General features: G+C 37.2%; 1 protein-coding gene across 1 annotated transcript in view; it reads right to left on the bottom strand.

The window, feature by feature from the left end:
• CUNH9orf135 (chromosome unknown C9orf135 homolog) overlaps positions 1-19,998 on the bottom strand; it is a 69,376-nt gene that overhangs the window by 17,367 nt on the left and 32,011 nt on the right. Inside the window, exons 3-4 of the mRNA XM_011371298.2 lie at positions 15,460-15,578; positions 14,499-14,567 (exon numbers count right to left, since the gene is read on the bottom strand). Coding sequence (XP_011369600.1) covers positions 14,499-14,567; positions 15,460-15,578 — 188 coding nt within the window. The remainder of the gene's footprint in view (positions 1-14,498; positions 14,568-15,459; positions 15,579-19,998) is intronic.

Consider the following 19,998-nt stretch of genomic DNA (forward strand, 5'->3'; position numbering starts at 1 on the left):
TTTTCAACTTTTTCTGTCTGGCTTATTTCGCTTAGCATGATTATCTTGTGGTCTATCCATGTTTAAAACTTTTATTGATTGAAAGACACCATAAACAGTTATAAGAGAAGAAGATATAATAGAGTAGAAGACATAATAAAATCAATCAAAACAGGATTAGTACCCAAGATAAAACATTCTTAAAAATCAATAAAAGACAAAATCCTATGGAAAAATGGACAAAGCCTATAAACAGTCAATTCACAGTAGAAGAAATCAGATGGCTAATATATATTTTAAGATAAATTCAGGCTTAAAATTTAGTCTTAAATTCAGTACTTAGTAAAGGGCAAAGTAAAACAACAATGAGGTACCACTTTAAATCTATTAGATAGATAAAAATTTTAAATCTCTATAATATTTATAAGGATATGAAAGAATGGATATATCCATACACTACTGGTAGCAATATCTTGCAAAATTGAAGATACACACTTCTTAATACCCAGCAATTTTATTTCTGAGTATAAAGAAACCCTTGTATATATACTAAAGGTGACATGTAGGAGGATACTCACTGCAACCTTATGTGTAAGAGTGAAAATTTGGAAGCTAATGTCCATCAATAGGGTAGTTATATTGGATGCTTATATAAGACACGATAAATCATTTCTCTAAAAAATGTGAAGCAAATTTAGTAAAAATATTAACTTACATTATAACCAGGTAATGAGTAGATAGATGGGTGTTTGAATAGTATTTATATGAAAATATTCAATAATCTTAAAATGGGAAATATTCTATAATCTTAAGACATTTAAGTATTAATAGATGACAATGAACTAGTTTTCCTGCCTTATTCTCATCTAAAGTTATGACTCAAATGATAAGATTATCAGTCAAATATCAGAGTGTTGCTTTGGGCAGGTCCACCTTGCAAGTCAGCATTGGGCATCTCTCTCTTCACTTAAAGCAGTCAGAAACCCATTCTACACATGTTCAGGCCCTTCTCTCTCTTTATTATCACCTCCCAGCAGGGAGTCTGTTATAAGGTAGGTACTGAAAATATTTATTGACTGACTAAAGCAATAAAAATAAAATTAGGTATAAAGAGACAGATTTTTGAGAACTTAAAGTAAATACAAATGGAAATTAAAATATTCAGTTATCTTTTTAAAAAGGCATTGTGGATCAACAGAATGGAAACTTTTATAATACCGAAAGATGACTTTCAGTTACTTATAAACTTTTTGTGATTGCTACCCCAACACACACACACTTTTTTAAATCTGAAGAACAGGACAACAATCTTTAAGTAATATAGTTCATCAAATTTGAAATAAGATAGTCTTTTGAGAAAAAAATATGATAAATCTGCCTCTTAGATGTCAGCTTAAGGCTGTAATTGAATAAAGAACATAAGGAAAGAACAATCCATTAGAAGAGAAATGGCCTTCAAAGAAATTCAAGAAAGCAAGAGGTGAGAAAGACAAGAGAGGTATTGATTCCAGGCATCAACCTGGGGAAGAGATGCTCTAGCTCATAAATAGGCCTCTCTAGTTCGGGGGCAGAGATGGAGTTCATCAATGTCAGTGCTGCAGACCTATGGCAGCCAACAATGACTGGAATCACCAGGAACAAGCCTGTGCCTCATGCCCAATTACCACTCCACCCCTACCCATTGCTGGTAAGTCCAAATATCAGCTTCCAGCCCATGTCTGGTCAGGGCTCTCCCATGGGATTTCTTAAGAGAGACCAATGGGAAAGGGCCACCCTCTGGTGATGAGAACCATGTGGTGTAACATCCCTACCCTCAGAGGGAGCAAACAAAGACAATAGGAAGAGAAACTTGGAGGTTTTCTAGTCCTGATTCCAGCAGTCTCTGAAGCTCAACTCACCATAGAATTTCCCAGAGTTCCATATGGTACTCCATTACTCTTTTAATGAACTCCGCTTTTAGCTCAAGTAATTTTAATTGTGTATCTCTCACTTACAGCTGAAAAGAGTCCCGACTATTATAATCAGGCAATCAGAGTCCAAGGCCATTGATCATTGAAACCATATAACTACCTTGCTCTATCCAAACACTCTGAACAACAACATTCAGATTATAGTTTGGCTTCTTATATGTGTTTTTGTTTTTTAACCAAGAGAAAGATTGCTTTTATTAGGCCAATATGGCTGGTATGCTTGCACATTTTACTTAATTAATTAGAATTCTTGCTTTTTGTGTGAGTTTAATGAGCATAAGTCAGTCTTCATGAGTCAGACAAATTCTGAAGCATGGATAAAAGGGTTTTTCTTAAAATGTAAAATTGAAGACAAGATTCTGGTACACTCACCAGGGTAATGCCATGCTGTAAACACTGTTGGAAGTTGACAGCTTTCACCCAGCACCACCCACAATTTGCCACACACGTCATCTTCAACTTTTAATGGCTATAAGGTAGAGATGTTTTGTAAGATGAGAAAAGAAAAGAAGTCTGATACTAAAATTATCATTAAAGCCATGGTACTAGTTAAAATACCTATACTTACACTAACACCAGTGGTACCTTTTGTGGATCTATGACAGGATGATGCACCAAAACTCATGAGATCAGTTTTTTAAATCTGCAAGAACTTTAAAGATCAACTGTTTCCTTTCTGTTTTTTGTTTTTTGTTTGTTTGTTTGTTTGTTTGTTTTCCTGGAGGAGGGGCAGATATTTGCTCTCCTAGCTTCCCGGCAGCCAGAAGAAGTGCATGCTATATCTACTCAGCATATCATATGGCTCCTCCTCAGAGTCTGAATCTGAGTAAGTGACTTACAGTAGCAGAGAATTAATTTGAAATTAATCCCATCGCTGGCAGCAGAAGCAGCATTCATTATTTAGGATGACTATAACCACAGAGGGGCATGGTGTCTACTTGACTCTGTGTGGTAGGAGAGAAGTGGGGAGCTTACAATCATTCTGAAAAATTCTGTCTCATTCTTAACAGCAACAATCATTTTTTTAAAAATCTCATAATGTGCTGAAATGAACATCCCTGTCTCTTCCTCCTCTTCTACCTACTAAATGAAGCCACACACACAACAAATCTGATAGTTCTTCCACAGCTGCCAGGCCTATGTTTTAGAAATCAACTTCTATGAAGCTAATGGGCAAGAGACAGAGAGGAAAGATAAAATAGAGGACAATTTGAATCTTCTTTTACTCCTAATCAAAGCCAAGCCCTTGCTAAGTTCTCTAGCAGTTTTGGAAGCAGTTCTCCCTTCCCACCAAAAACAGGACTGTGAACTCAAAAAACCTAGTCTCTGCTTTACCACTAAGTAGTCATGAGGCCTTCAGCAAGTCACTGGAACCCTCTGCATCTTAATTCCCACATTAGTATTTGTTCCATAAATATTTATAGAATAGATGGCTGGATTTATTAATTAATGAGGATTTGGATTTCTTGATTATCTCAGTGCTTTGATTTCCTCCTCTATACAGTTAAGAAAATACCAACCCAATTGACCTTATATGATTGTTAGGAGGAAGGTGGTAGTGGATAATGTATGTGAAAGTATTTTGAAGGATATGGAGCATTATATACATTTAGGCATGAATAACAATGTACTGTAGTTGGTAAGGACACGTGCTCTCCAGTCAAACAAACCAAATAAGAATTTAAAACCCAGCTCTGGTGCTTTCTAGGCAAGGACCTTTTGGAAAGGCACTTTACCTGTCTGAGTCCCTTTTCTCTGGAGTTTTGGTTGCAGCATCCATCTCAAAGAACGAGAATTAAATGAAATGAGGCACATAAAGTCCTTAGTTCATTGCCAGACACATAGTATCTGCCCATTAACATTAGAAGAAAAGGTAGTACTGTAATGATTCTAATCAAACAGTGAAAGGACATAGTTCTTTTTGCATTTTAATTGGATTATTCAAGTTGCAGGGTGGAGAATGGATTGAGAGAGTTGGAGGCAGAGGCACTAGTTAGGATACTTATATTAGCAATTGGGTATGGGTCAGTGACTTCCCTCTTGCTCCAGTCTCAAATACCCACCTATTAATAATCTAGCATGCTCTTTCTCCCATCTTTACTACCTCAATAAATGGCTCCATTAACCCCCAGTTGGCTAAGCCAGAAGCCTGGACATCAACCTTGAGTCTAGTCTTCTTTACCCTCACAATTAATCATTTATCAAGTAAATGTCTATTCCTCTCGCTTAATATTTCTAAAATCTGAACCCTTCTCTCCTTCCACACCATCATCAAAAGTCAGGTCCTTATTATGTGTTACCTTGATTAGTTCAACAGTCTTCTGACTGCAGTCTCAGTTGTCTACCAATCTGTTTTCTGCTTTCTAAGTACAAATCTGATCATTTCTACACCTTGCTTGAAAAGCTTTCACTGTAGCCTGCATAAAAAAGTCCAAATTCCTTAACATAGTTTTCAGGCCCTGCTTGCTTTCTTCCCGACATCTCTCTCCAACTTTAGCTGTTATCATTGCAAACTTGTACTCTCTGAGTCCGGCATGCCCATCATAGGTCCCACTCCTCTCTGCCTTGGTATTTCCTTTATCTTCTGCCTGAGGTGCTCTTCTCTCCTATTGAACTGGCCAAGTCCAACTCATACTTCATGACTCAGCTCAGGTGTCACTTCTGTCTGGAAGCCTTTCCTAACCTTCCAAATCTGAGTTATGTCCTATTACATCCTGTGTTCACCCCAGCATGTTGTAGAGTATAGATTGGCTCATTCAACAGCTATTGCAACCTCCCTTTCCTTGCATTTCTCTAAGCAGAAGCTAAAAACACTGTTGCAACCAAGAGTGGCTATGTCAGTCTATCCAATAAATGAAGAATGAAGTTCCTGAAGAGGGTTTCCCTTTCCCACTTCTTCCTTTCTGAACAGATTGATGTTGGGAGGCAAAACAACCATCTTGAGACTATAAGGATGAGAGCTACCTACAAAAATCATAGAGAAGAAAGACAAAAAAATCCTGAATTATTAATGACAATGTTTAGCTGCCATTCTAGTCTTGAATTCCCTTATATTTTATGCCAGGTGATCAAATTCCTTAATTTTCAAGTTGTTATTAGTTAAGTTTTCTATTACTTTCAACTGAGCGTATTCCTGACTGATGTACAATTATTGACTGCTTATTTTTCTCTCATATATTAGACAAATGAGCTACTTCAGAATCGTGGGTGTCTTTTGTTTCTATATTCTTAGTATTTAATTGTTCTTAGTACATAATAGGCACTCATTAAAAGTTTATATCAAAAGAATGAATTCAGATATGTTGGACAAATGTAATTTCTTCAGCGTAATAAGATTGAAAGCCATTTGAAAGAACAATATAAGGCTTACATGTTAGGGCAATAATTGAACTATATAAGTGCCTTATATGGAATCAAGTTAAATATGGATAGAAGCAAGGTTTCCGTAATTCTGGAAACTTCTTATTCCTTTGAAACCACCGCCATGGGTCAAAGACTCATAGTACCGTACTATCCACTGGGATCCAATGAAGACTTTAGTTTAAGTAATTATAACTAATAATATTTTTATGACAAGCACATAAATTTTCAATACTATATAAAAAGAAATACTAGTAATACCGACTCATCATTATGTACATGGGATAAAAAGAAATGTGAAAATTAAATATAAATTCCACAACCATGACATTTTGAAAATCTTTACCACACACTCATTTTGTTAGCTCATCAGTCCCAAAAGTTTGAACTGTTTGCACCCCTGATGAGTTAGCAATGACAAATAGGCCATTATATATAGGTTTATCATATAGTTTAAACAATGATAGAAATAGCCACATAATCATGGTAGTTAGAGACATGAAGATTATTTCAATTACCTATTACTATGGTTTAAAAGTTAGTAGCTTAAAATAACTATAATTTTACTATCTCTGATTATTCTGTGGGATGACTGGATTCAGCTGGGTGATTTTTCTGCTCCAGGTGATGTCAGTTAGAGCCACAGGCATCCAGGGACTTGACTACTAGAATGTCAAAGATAGCTCATACACGTGGTTGGCAATTTATTTTGCCTATTGTCTGTGAGCTCAGTTGGAGCTGACAAATACAGTGGCTTGGTTCTCCTCCAGGTGCCCTCTCCATGTGTCTTAGGCTTCTCACAGTATGTCAGCTGGAGTCTAAGAATCAAAAAGTAGAATCTACCAGTCCACTTCAGTGGGTCTGCATTCAGAAGTCCCAGATTCTATTGCCACATTCTATTGATCAGAATCAGTCACAAGACCAGCCCAGATTCAGAGGGCAGGCAAATAACCTCTGCTACTTGATGGGAGAGGTGGCATGCTTGTAAAGAGAGGGAAGGAATTATTGGAGGCCAGCTCTAGACACTAGTGACCACAATAAGTAAATCAAATAAGCCTAGCTTCATAATTTTATTTTGAGAGTCACATTGAGCCCACCTGACTATGCAAAGAAACCTAAACCTTTAACTTGATAGGTATAACTTGAATAACTACTCAATGAAGTTAGATTCAATAAAGACATAAAAATGGGCAGTGTCAGCCATTAATCTATTGTGATGCCCAAACTTTAGATCTAGCAGGTACATACCAAGTACATTCACACAAATTTTCTTATCAAATTATTTGAATTACCCAGCAAGAATAGCAATAGAATAGGTTATTGCTACCCACCATTAAAATACTCCTGTGCCAAGGCACACAGCTCAGGTCAGGACCTGAGTCACAACCCCGAATATTAATGAATGGAAAAGTGTCCCACTTAGCCATATGGCTTCAAAATATACCAGCTAAGGAAGGACACCATATTTGAAGGAGTAATGCAAAGGGCAATAGCATTTTGGTTGGCTCTGAAATCATTTCAACAAATTTGGAGAACTAGAAAAGCTATCAATTACTCAGCACTCGCTAAGCCACCCATTCCTGGGAGCCCAAGTTGGAGATATGTCCTCAAGCAGTATTCCTGCCTCGATGAGGAAAAATGTCAGGCCCAGACCAAGGATTATCTGAGGAACGAGTAGCCCAGGTTGTTTGAAAAATGAAAATTTGATTCTAGAAATTTCAAAAGAGATAAAGAACTTTTCCTTTATGAGCTTGGTGCTCAAGGCCCGACCTGCCTAAAAGTAGCAATTATCATCTCCATATCTACAGAGGAAAGAGATGTTCAGAGTTCTCCTGATTGGCTTGTTATTCAAAAAGGCATCATAGAAAAATAGCTAAGACCATGAGCTTTGGAATTAGATGGTCTCAGTTCAAATCCTGGCTCATTATCACTTGCCAGCTGTGAGAATTTGAATGTGTTATTTGACTTCTTTGTGCCTTTGTTTTTCCCTCCATAGAATGCAAATAATGATGGAGTCAACTCACATTTTTTGTAGGGAGTAAATGAGTTAGCATACGTAAAACCCTTAGAATAGTGCCAAGCACATAATAAGCAAGCATAGAAGTGTTTGCTATTTTCAGTGTTACTCTTAAAGTTATAAGTTATAGAAACTCAAGTCAAACTCCATAAAGAAAAAAAAAGGAAAATTCCAGCACACATAAAAAGAACGTCATCAGAATTCTGTCTGTTTCCACATTTCTGCTTAGCTTCATTTACAAATAGATGCTCCCCCAGCTGTAAGATGCCCTCTGTAAACTTGCTACTTGGAGCGTGAGAGAGCATCTTGCTCCAACCAGTTATTATCCTAGAGTGCTTTCTGATTGTCCTGGCCTGGAGACCGACACTTGGCTTGTGAAGAGGTAACGGGGGGAACAAAATCAGCCCAGTCATTTTATGGCCTAATTAGATTACATCGAATGGGAGAGACAATGTTGTCCAAAAGAAGAAAAACAAAAGGTGTTACAATGAGTGAGATGCGGAATCAAGAACTGAATTCCAGTCTGTCTCATTCCCATTCTGTGGTCTTTTCACCACCATACCACTCTCCTCTTCACATTTTCTTTGTCATTACCCTCATCATTGTCACAACAGGGCAATTTTTTTAACTTTTTTTTTTTCTTTTGGAAAAATGTTGTATTTTACCAGGAGAGAACCCACCACACAAGTGCCTGAGTAGAAACAAAAGTAAAAGCCTTCCATTGTACTTTGAGAAAAGAAAAAAAGAAAAGAAAAGAAGAAATAAAGTTCTCTTACTATTCATATGCAGTCCCATTCCTCTGAAGGGTGCCAAAGGTTTTAGAGATGCTGCACGCCCTCATGGAAAGAATAAATGGAAAAAGTTTAAACTGTGGCCTAAGCTTGCTACTACTACAGTGAAGTAATCACTCCACACACAAATGGATAAGTGCTCTATGCCAGCAGTCAAAACTTAACTGCCTGAATTACTTTTTTGCCTGATTTAACTCGTCCATTTATGTGACTACAGATTCCTTTCTCCTTAGAATCATAAAATTTTAGAGCAGGAAAGGACTTCACAGGTCATATGGATCAATTCCCTCATTTTCCGGATGGAAACAACTAAAGCCCAGAGAGAGTTATTAGCCAGCACAAGGCCACAGAGCAGTTTTAGTGCAGGTCCAGAAGTAGAACCCATGTCTTCTATTTTCTCATACCACACCCTTTCTGAAAAACCACATCGTGTCCAAAAAGCTACCTAGTGATCCAAAACACAATTTCTTTCTTCTCCAGTCATGCGGATTGCAATAAATGTTTTGATGAATTCTGGAAATGACACATTTATCATAAAACTTCAACAATATACACTAATCACTACAACCAGGAGACAATGAAATTTGTTAAAAATGTCAGGACACATTAGTTAGGGTTGACCTTGTAAGAGATCTTCCTTGTGTACCTCTCCATTCTCCAGCAGGTGGTCAGTACTCCTGCGCTGCCTTCAAACTGCCCCAGACTCCCATGGACCTGCTTCTCACCCAGGAAAAAGTCTATGGCAGAACTGGCTTTTCCCTGTCAGAAAAACTAACTTCTCTGTAAACCATTACCCCAGGATCACACATGGTTACTTATGCATATTTAAATAAGTGCTTCTGAGAAATAAGATCTTAAAATTATATTTATAGTACACTTTCCTTTCAAAATTTTATCTGCTTGATATGTTTTTTTTGTTGTTGTTGTTCTATTGTTTTAGTTTCTGGTTGTTTGTTTAATGGTCATAGATGCAGTGCAGATATTATACGTGAAAAACCTTATTTCCTAGAAGGAATCAGTTATAACTGTCTGGTTCTATAGACAAATCATAAAATGATTTTGTATTAGATAATCATATATCCAGGGGTCTTCTGATAATGAGTGAATTAGTTTTCTGTTTCTCAAAATATACTTCCAAATTAAGTGAAAGTTCCTTGAGGATTCTTGAGAACAAGATAGGAGAGCAAGAAAGACTCTTAACTCACTAATTATATTCATGTTCCCATCCACTCTCCCTATGAGCCTTAAAGGAAATGTGTCTCTCATTCCTTTTCTACACCTTTAATGTCTCTATCCAGGTAATAAAAGTAAGGTATGTTAGACACACCTAAGCATGTAACTGTATCTGTTTGAGTCCGTAAGAACACTGTTAATGTCTAAGATGTCTTTAAGCCTCCTTGCCTCTCACCCCTTACAACTCTGTCCAATGTCAATTCCTTGGAAACTCATTGATGGAAGGCAATCAGCTCTCAAGAGAAATGATGGCTCTAGTTCTAGATGAGTTCAATTAACCTCAAACTATATAAATCTCATTTTTAAAGTTTAAGTCATTGATATCACTTTTAGTCTCAACATGACTATATTATAATTTTAAAAATTTCTCCATCTGTGACTTATGTGGAAGTAATTATCCACAGAGCCTTATTCTCTAGTTAAGGTCAGGAGTGATAAGTCCAGTGGTACCAAGCATTCTAGTTATTCTGCTTTTCAATATGTTCCACTGAGATGTTTGCTGCCAATTTGAGTAAAAGTGTTGTGTCTTCTTCACATTTGTTCAAAATAAAATAGCAGGCTATTGTTTAAGTTGTGAGAAAAGAAACAGACTGCCAAATGTCATCACAACATAATGGATGTTATCTAAAAATTAAGATAAATGCATCTGACTAATGTCTCCTTAATAACAAAGCTATATCTGTATTCTGATTTTTTTGTTGTTGTTGTTAAGAAGTAACTTGAAGTTTAAATTTACATTATGATTACAGCTTTTCTTTTATAAGTTGGAAGCACATTATTTTGGTCTATCGAACAAGGTCATTCTTATTCATTGCCTTTTAAAGTTGACATTTAACTTCCACAGCTGTACAGTTGGCAAGAAGCAAAAGAATATTTAATATTCAAGAGAGCAGATTCTAAAATATCACAACAGTCTATTGTATGGAATGTCCTGTAATTAATGTACATCAACTGAAAGAAAGAATTGCATATGAAATTAGCAGAAATGGTTGAAGGTGCTCATGTTTTTATTTCCTTGTTAATACTCATGAATCAAATAAAATAAACAAGTAATTTTGGTAATTCAAACCAATAAGGGCTAATTTTCTAAGAGACCATGTCTTCCAATGCATTAACCAGAATAGAATTTAGAATAACTTTCGGTTCCACAGGCCTTGAAGCCCTAAATCAAATAAGATAGGAATTATCCATACTCCTTTTCCATTTTAATTTGCTGTTCAACATCAGAAATAATTTATTCATTCAAGAAATAATTATTGTGCATCTGCTGAAGGTCAGGCTCTCTGTTAGGCAGTAGGAATAGAGCTAAGACAGTCTTGCTCTTCAGAGCATTGACTTTAGCAAGAAAGACAAACAAGAATGCAACTAATTGCAACCAAAAGGGATGGTATTAGAGTAAAAGAAACACACAGTGCTATGAATACCCAAGGGACCTACCACAGGGTTGGAGGTGACAGTAGGAAGGGAAGCTCCTCTGGAGAAGGTGACATTTCAGATGAGATTTGATGACTTCAGAGTTAAGAATGAATGTACATGTGGCATCATGTTTACTCAAAAAGTTCTACCAAAACCACATTAAAGAGACTTTTAAAAAGTAATAAATCCATAAGAATAGGAAAAACAGGAAAAGGGACAAGAAAAACAAGTATTAAAAGCTAAAGAGAAGATGGAGAAGTGGTCTCTGATTTAGCTGAAAGCTGAGTCCTAAATCAGTAAAGGAAGACTTAAGGAGAGCTGTTTGAGAAGCAGTTAGAAATCCAAGCCCCTCTTCCACTCCCTATTGCTATGCTACTGTCCCTCCCCTACTCCAGCAGGAAGCTTGGAATTTATTCACTGCAAAGGGTAAAAGAAAGACCTGGATCAACAGCATGGTTCAGTGACCATTAACAGTGAAGGATTAATATTGATGTCTCAGCCAATTGTCCTCCTCGCTCCAGTAACACAGGTACCAGCCCTTCACTCTTTAGATGGGTGATTCAGGGAGCTTCCTCTGGGGAATATGACCAATCCACAAGGAAAGACTCAAATACTGACCCTGGGGCTTCTGCCAAAAAAAAAAAAAAAAAAAAAGACCCACATAGATCCCTCCAGTGAAGCTCCAAGTCAACAAGCCTCACTCACAGGCTCCAAGCCTCATCTTTTAATCATGAGGAGAAAACCAAGGATAGATTGCCTGAAGAAAATCTCTGGATTAGAAAATAGATACTTGCCAACAAATAAAACAAACAGAAACAAGAAAGATCTTGGAGAAAATAAAGACTATATGTGGATTTTTAAAAAAAAAAAATTGAAGAAAACTATCATTAACATCTCAGACAGATAAAAGATATTGCAGTCATGAAACAAACGAAAGATTCCTATAAGAAAAATGGGATTCAAGAAACAAACTCATAGATACAGAGAACATTTTGAAGGTTGCCAAATGGGAGGATAGTTAGAGGGGTAAGTTAAAGAGGGAAAGGAATTAAGAAGTACAAATCGGTAGTTACAAAATAGCCATGGGGATATAAAGCATAGCATAAGGAATGTAGTCATTAATACTATAATAACTATGTATGGGGTCAGATGGGTACTAGATTTACTGGTGTAATCACTTAATAAGTTATATAAATGTCTAATTTCTGAAACTAGTATATCATATGCCATCTATAATTAAAAAATTAAAAAATTATTAAAAAAAAGAATAGCAGGACTCAGAAAAAACAGAACTCAATAATAGGGTTAAAGAAACAGAGTGAAATAGAGAGTAAAGACGAAAATAAAATAGAAAAGACAGGACAATTAAAAGACCAGGCCAAGCATTCTAACATCCGAATAAAGAATTTCCAAAAAGAAAGAACAGAGAAAATGGAAGGTATAAATCATCAATTAAATAAATCAAGATCATTTCCCCGAACTGATAGATATGAATTCTAGACTGTAGGTTTGCCCAAGTATCTGGCCCAGCTGACTTACATGTAGCACTTACCATGTATGCATAAGTTGCTGTTCCAGTTGTTTTAAATACATTAACTTGCTTAATTATCACAACAACCCTATAACATGGGAGCCTATATAATTATCATCTCAATTTTACAGATGATGAAACTGAGGTACAAAATGGTTATACAACTAGCCCAAGATCACATAGCTAGTAAGTGGCAGGGCCAGGATGTGAAGGCAGGTAACATAGCCCTGCAGCTCACTACACAATACGACCACACGGGAGGGAATACCATTGTGAAATTTCAGAATCCACTACAGACAGCTCTAGTTGATTTTTTAAAGCCAGGGATATGTACTATTTTGATAGTGCATGCAGAGCCCAGCACCTGATCAATCATTTGAGGGGAACTCCATGCAGATTTCTATTCCCACTTCCATGCAAAACTTCCTTCTCTCCAATACCCTGTCCTAAAATTCCAGTCATGTCAGAAGCTCTAAATTCTTATTTCTACCTCCAAGTTCAACAAGAACACTGCTGTACACTTGAGTTTGCCTGCCTGCACCACAGCCAGGAAAACTTCGTGGTGAGTCAGGGGAGAATGTGATGCTCACCTCTCATCTCAAATAGCACAGAGCCTCACTGGTTGTTATCCAACACTTGAAAGTAGTTGTCTAATATATTTTGCCCAGTTTTATAGTTATTCATGGCAGTATAGTAAGTCTGAAATTAGCCCTTTTCTACCAAAAGATATCTTTATTCAGCCCTCACATTTAAATAATTCTGAGTTCAAAATTCTTTTCCTTCAATACTTTAATGTTATATTCTTGTATCCAGTGTTGCTGTTGGGAAATTAATGTCAACCTGATTTTTATTATTTTGCCTGATGTTTGCTGCTGCTGTTTCCTTTATTTCCCTAAATAATAAACTTTAACTTTCCATTCCATTGATTTTAAATTCCTATTCCATTTGTTCCATGAGATCTGCTTCCTCTGGTATGGGTTGCCTATATCTCATTCTTCATGATGGTTTTGTTCTTTACATGTGTCAAATTTTTTTTTTTTTTTACTGAGACTTCGTCTGTATTATTCCTAAGACTTTCAGCTGCCTCCACTTTTGATGACTACATGATAATCCATTGAAAAGTGTGGCTAAGCTGGTGTCTTCACTGTGAGTGTGGGAAATATGAGTTGAGTGCCTCTACTGCAGTTTGCTGGGCTTAACTCCACTTGTTTTCCCTGACATTTCTTTCTCCTTAAGATGCAATACCCAGTTTTTCTATAACCGAGGTTGCTTTCTCTAACTAGAGTTGAAGGAGACAACTCAGGGTCCTACTGGCTATCCGTGACTGGCATTACAGATCTCAATGCTGAGATCAGAGCTTCAGGGAAGTAGGCTGTTGGCATCAAATCTTCTATTATGTAGAGCCCTGGCTGTCTCATTTTCTGCCTTGGACTAAAAACAGCAGTCAAAGTCACTGCAGAAAACACAACTTTGAGCTATAATCCAAACTCAATAGACAAGACTCATTCAGCTCCCATCTATGCCAGGCCCACCGAGATCACAGCTCCCACCCTAGACTGGCCCAAGATGCCATCTAGAGACTTCATCTCTTGCCTTATCCCTTTTTTCCTCCCTAGTTTTCTCCTGCTCTAGCCCTTTATTTTGTTTAGAGTTTCTCAGTGTTTTGATACAGTTTTCAAAGTTTGCCTCTGGATTCATTCTGCCTTTCCATGTCTTTGCTGGAAATTCCAGATTTCAGCACAGGGACGGGAGCCAGCAGAATGTTTTTAGCACATCACCTTGATGGAAGCCAGAAGCCCAATCTCCTCAAGGACCATCCTGGGGATGTTCCCTGTGGACCTTCCAGCCAACTCAGAGGTGCTACAGTAAGGCTGTGGGGGATGAAGCCCAGGCCAGCCTTGCTGAAACAATCAGGGCTAGGACCTGGAGGGTTACACTACCTGGCCAGAATTATAACAGGTGATTGTGAAATGAGGTAGGTCATTATCATTTAGGGCACCCTCCATCCCCACCTCTGGCAGATTCTGCAAAATAGCCAACAGCCCTATAACTCATACTTGAAGGAAGCTCATCTCACACACAAATTTGCTCCATAGGGCTGCTTAGGAACATTAAATAGCACTTTAGCATCCCTGCAAACAAACCTCCTGAATCATTAAAAAACATTTTGTGCAATCTGCAGCAGTTTAGGGAGTACTCACATTTTGCGCCGATCTGGTGGGTGTCTAGTAAAGAGAGCTCCAAAGCCTGTCACAGGCAATCCAGTGTCCCTGGAAACAAGATATCAATTTTTAGAAACATGTCAGACTGACATTTATAAACTATCAAAGCCACAGAAAACTTATTTGGGGCTATATTTTCATGATAATTACTTTTAAAGGATTTTCATGCTCGCGACTTTTATGCACTTGGCAAAATAAAATGTTCTAATGTGTAAATGGAATGCGTAAATCTTGTCATTACTTTGACTGCATTTTCCAATAATTACAATATAAGACAAAGTCACAACTCCACGGGAAGGTACTGTATCAGGTAGCAGGACTGCAGATATGACTAAGAAGTAGTTCCTACCCTCAAAGAACTCTATCTCAGGGGAAACATACATACATATAAATAACTAGATGTACGTACGTACAACTGCTATGTGTAATATAAAATGTTCAGAGGGCAAGGATACAAGAACAATTAATTCTGATTAATAACCACCTACCTGATTCTTAATGCACCTCAGGCAATATTTCTATGCACATTACATACTTTATTTCATCCAAACTTCAGAAAAACTCTATGAGGCAGATACTTTTATAATTCCCATTTTACAGGTGAACAACCTGAGGCTTATAGACACCAAATAACTTTCACAAGTAAATTGTGGAGCTGGGATTCAAACCTAGATAGTCAGAACTCCTACAGGAAAAACATGTAAGAGGAAATGACATTTTAACTGGACTCAGAATAAGTAGTGTCGATTAGCAAACAAATGAGGGAAGGGAATTTCAAACAGAGGGAATGGCATCAGCAGAAAGCATGGAAGCTTAATGTGTTTCTGTGCTTGATGTGTTCCTGTAATGTATAGCTGGGGTCACTATACCTCTTCAGTACTTATATAAATCCTTTCCTGCATGTGCCTGTTCTGTAAGCAAAGGAAAATATTGAGAATACCTTTCAATAATCCCAGAGCTCATTGTTTCTGCATTCAATAAAGCTTTGCTTTTTATTTCAGCCAACTCTGTGTTTAAAAAAATTTGTGCCATTTGTTCATGTGTTTCTGATATCCAAATCTAGAAAAATAGAAGCCATATAGAAGAAAAATAAATTAATTATAAGAAATGATGAGTTACTAAAATATATTTCTATTGAAGTACATTTTGCTTTTAATTATTGACTCCATTGACATTAAAAAATAAGTGATATCTCATAGCAGTTAACTATTTCATCATAAACATATAAAAATGGCAATTATTTACTATGTGTTATTGGAAAATAAAAATCAAATTATTGTTCCTATGAACTAGAAAGTATTGCATTCAATTAAATACCAATTATATCTCCTTTCTATTTCCTTCTCAAGGTTAATACATTTTAACTTCCATAAGTAAGAAAATTTTTGTAGCAACCACTTTGTAAATCATATAGGACTTCAGATACAATCACCATCATCATCACCATCAATGGCATCATCATCATTTATTCTCTATCATACGATAATTCAATCACGCAATTATTATGAGGAAAATCTGAAGATTGCAAAATGTACTCAAATCAATTGCAGATGCATCATGGGCATCATCTAGGGGATCTTCGGAACAAAAATGGACGCTAAGGATTGAATATTTTCATACAATACTCTAGGAGATCATGAATGTGGAGGTTAATAGCAGAGAACCAGAACTCACCACCACCAAAAGAACCCATTACTTTCCCTAGGCCTAAAGATTAGGTTCCCCAACACATGCAATGAAGCCCCAGCTCATATTAATCCCATTAGATTTTGCTTTAAAAATGAGAAACCACTGTTTAGAAATTCGGAGACTTCAACTGCAAGAGTATCATAGCTACAGTCATATGCCTTTGTTCCCCTTTGGTTCAGTATAATAAGGCTCTGTAATAACTAGGAATCTACCCTGCTCAAAGCAATTTTAACTATGGTCTGTGGTCCTACTTCTCCAGTCTACTCCATGGCTCTATAGAGCCTTGGCTTCTCTCATTACTATTCCTTAAGACCTCAACCTCTTGAATCACCAGTCTCTCAGCCCAATTTCCCAGCTCTGATTCCTATGCCTTTAGCTCAACTACTCCTCTTCTTAGATTCATAAGTTCTCAAGGTAATGGGAGAGGACACGGTATTGGGCTACACATTTTATATGTCAACAAAAAGAAGACATATCTTTTGGGGGAAAAACTACTAGCCACAATTTTATTTTAAGGTGTAAGTTTGACCCTAAAATTAACCTTAGGAAAGTTCTGATCATTTTTGGTAGTAAAATACTTTAACAAATCAATAAACACCTTTGAAAATTATGTGAAACAAAAATATTGCCAAACATGAAATAATGAGAAGTGAAAGAATACAAGTGATATTAGCATTAGTGGAACTTAAGTTTGTTGAGTGCTTATTCTGTGTCAGACACTGCTTCAAACACTTTGTATGCGCTATTTCATTAAATATTCAAAGCAACCTAATGAGTGTTACGTATCGATCATGGTCACAGAATGAAAAGATCAAATGGGGAAATGAAGAAAGTTTAATGAAGGATGCACTTATAAAAGTGTGGCCAGCATTCAAAAAATCACAAACAATATTGAAATGCCATGAGGAAAGCAATAGTGGGGACCCATAAGGTAGGGGCAGTTACTGGAACCCTGAAAGACCTACAGCTGCAAAGAGAGGGCTACTTGATAGCTGTGGATGTCAGAACAGACACATAGTGTCTTAATCCATTACTGGTTACAAATACTGCAAATTAGGTGGCTTATAAACAACAGAAATTTATTTCTCACAGTTTCGGAAGCTGAGAAGGCCAAGATCAAAGCGCCGATAGATTCAGTGTTTGGTAAAGGCTATTTTTCACCTTGTCCTCACATGGCAGAAAGAGGAGGGAGCTCTCTGGGGTCTCTTTTATAAGGGCACTAATCCCATTCACGAGGGCTCCCAGATGACCCATTTCTTAATACCACCACACTGAGGGTTAGGATTTCAGAATTATAATTTTGGGGGCAACCCAAACATTTAGTCTATAGCACACAGCCACTGCCAAACCATGGCCCTGCAGGGAGAAACCACAGAAATAAATGTCCAAGCTTACTCTCCTCCCACCTCTGATCACCTGTCAGTGCCTTCCACAGGCCAATCTCAACAGGAAGCCAGAGGACACTGATGTAATCCATAAAAGTCAGCTTCCTTGGCAAAGAGCAGGGTTGAAGAGGTAGAAAATAGATCTTAAAGGAGAAAGGAAGAACACTTGGAATAGTTTATTTTCATTTTAAAGGGAAAATAATGCTGAAAGGGATAAATTCATGCTCATGTAAGCCATGAGAAAGTAGAAGTTCTACAATTCAAAACTCATTCAGTCTGACTTATTCATTCATTCATCCATTCATTTCCATGAAATTCTAGGCATCCTACTAAGTTCTACAGCTAGAGTAGTAAAATCCAGAGGCTATACAGACTGTAGCTAAGTGAGTTACAGTAATCATGAGGATAATGGTAATAACAATAGCACATGGCCAGACATTACTCAAAATATCTTCACATTAAATGTTGTGAAAACTCTACTATTCTCACTTTACACCTGAGGAAATAAAGACATGGAATGCTTTAGACTCTTGACCAAAGTTACAACCTAATAAGTAATGGAGCCAAGAATCAAAGAAAAGCCATCTGACTCTAGAGCTTGCTCTTAATTTCTGTGTTTTCAGAGGCAGATGTTATCCCCCAATATTAGACCTCTCATCTTTATCAGTAATAGAACCCCAAATTTTAGCTAGACTCATGTTGTTTCAGATTATATTTTCTAGTCTCCCTTATACCTAGATATGACCAGCGACCAATTCTGGACAGAGGGGCGTAAGTGGAAGTAATTTATACAACCTCCGAGAAAAGTCCCTCTTCTATTTTTTTTTCTTGCTGCATGGAATGCAGACATGACAGGTTTCCAGCAGCTGTCTTGGGCTCTACCCAAAAGATGGAAATGCAGAAAGCTGGAAGGAGTAGGTCTCTGATAATTTGTGGTCCTTCCATACCAGTCCTGGCTTGCTATTCTCTGGACATTTTACATGAAAGAATAAAACCTTATGTGAACAACCACTGTTGATTTGTGGTTTCTGTTGCATGTAGGCAAACCTAATCCCACAGCATCTTAATGTGAAAAATCACTTTGGTATAGAAATGTTCATAACCTGACATAAGGGGGGTAATTTTATAAAGGCACTTCCATATGTTTTGGTAATATAAAATGGTAATATAAAAAATATCTAGCGTGTATATAGGAAGATCACTTCATAATATCATTCTTGTTCCTTATTTACCTGAGTATCAATTTTTTTTTAAAGTCTTCATTTCTAATCTTCCAAGATGAACTCTTCCCATATGTGCTGCATTTAAGAAAACCCAGAAGACATATAACCTGGGTGACTGGTACAGGGAGCAAGCAGGTCACTTAAGACTTACTCTGAAATTCCACATTGGAGGGTAACCAGCCTCTTTCTTTTGAGGATGACTTACCCCCTGGCAGAATCTCTCTTGGCAAGAGTCATTTAAGATAATACTCAATTGACATTTATTTCTTGGGTTTCTCACAAGGTCCCCAGAAAGTATACTCCTCTAACCTATACTAAAGGAAGTACAGGTATTTTCCAAGTCAACTTTCTCCTCTGATGCCACAGGCTGCTTCAGGAATGAGTCGGACTCCAGTCCATCATGCTCCCTGCCTTCAAGGAAACACTAATCAAGTTCCCTGCCTAGTATCCTCGAGGCCTTGCTCAAAGGCTTGAAGTGAACAAGAGATACTTATGACAAAAGGAGTGGGACTCAGCATGCATACCATCTCCAAATGACTCCTCCAGATTTCAAATACTCTTGGTCAAGTTTCTTCGATTTCAACCTTTTTTTTTTTTTAATCTTCAAGGTGGATGAGACACCAAGAAGCTCAAAATCAGTTACTGCTTAAATGCTTTGCACATGCTACGTGAGTGATTTGGCACCGCACTTTGTAATGAAGAAGTTAGCATCCATTATCTTAGATCTTCAGTCGTAACTGAAGAAGAGTCTTATTTTAACCTGTCAAACAGCACTCCCCTACCAACTGTAGCTTTTATGCACCATTGCCAAAAAAGTCATTATCATCAACAAGTAAATACTGAGACTTTGTTAAACATCTTTATCTTCTAAAATCATCCAAAAAGCTATGCTTATTTCTCAGCAGTAATTTTGCCCTTGGAAATTATGGCTATTTTCATGTCTAGGTGAACTCAGTAGTGCCATATACAGATTATTTACAGCAGTGCCAGAGAAGCAGAGAGGACCTATTCCCATTATTATTTTGAACAACTGGGACTCATGGGGTACAATCAGAAAAATAATTTTGTTGTTTTTCTTCGCTGCCTAGCTATGCTAGCCTTTGTGGGATGGTTCATTCCCCATTCCTACAAGAAATAAATCTTGGACAAGTATTATATTTTTTCCGATCATTTTCAGATAAC

Source organism: Pteropus vampyrus, unplaced genomic scaffold (genome assembly GCF_000151845.1).
Source record: "Pteropus vampyrus isolate Shadow unplaced genomic scaffold, Pvam_2.0 Scaffold186, whole genome shotgun sequence".
Classification (NCBI taxonomy): domain Eukaryota; kingdom Metazoa; phylum Chordata; class Mammalia; order Chiroptera; family Pteropodidae; genus Pteropus; species Pteropus vampyrus.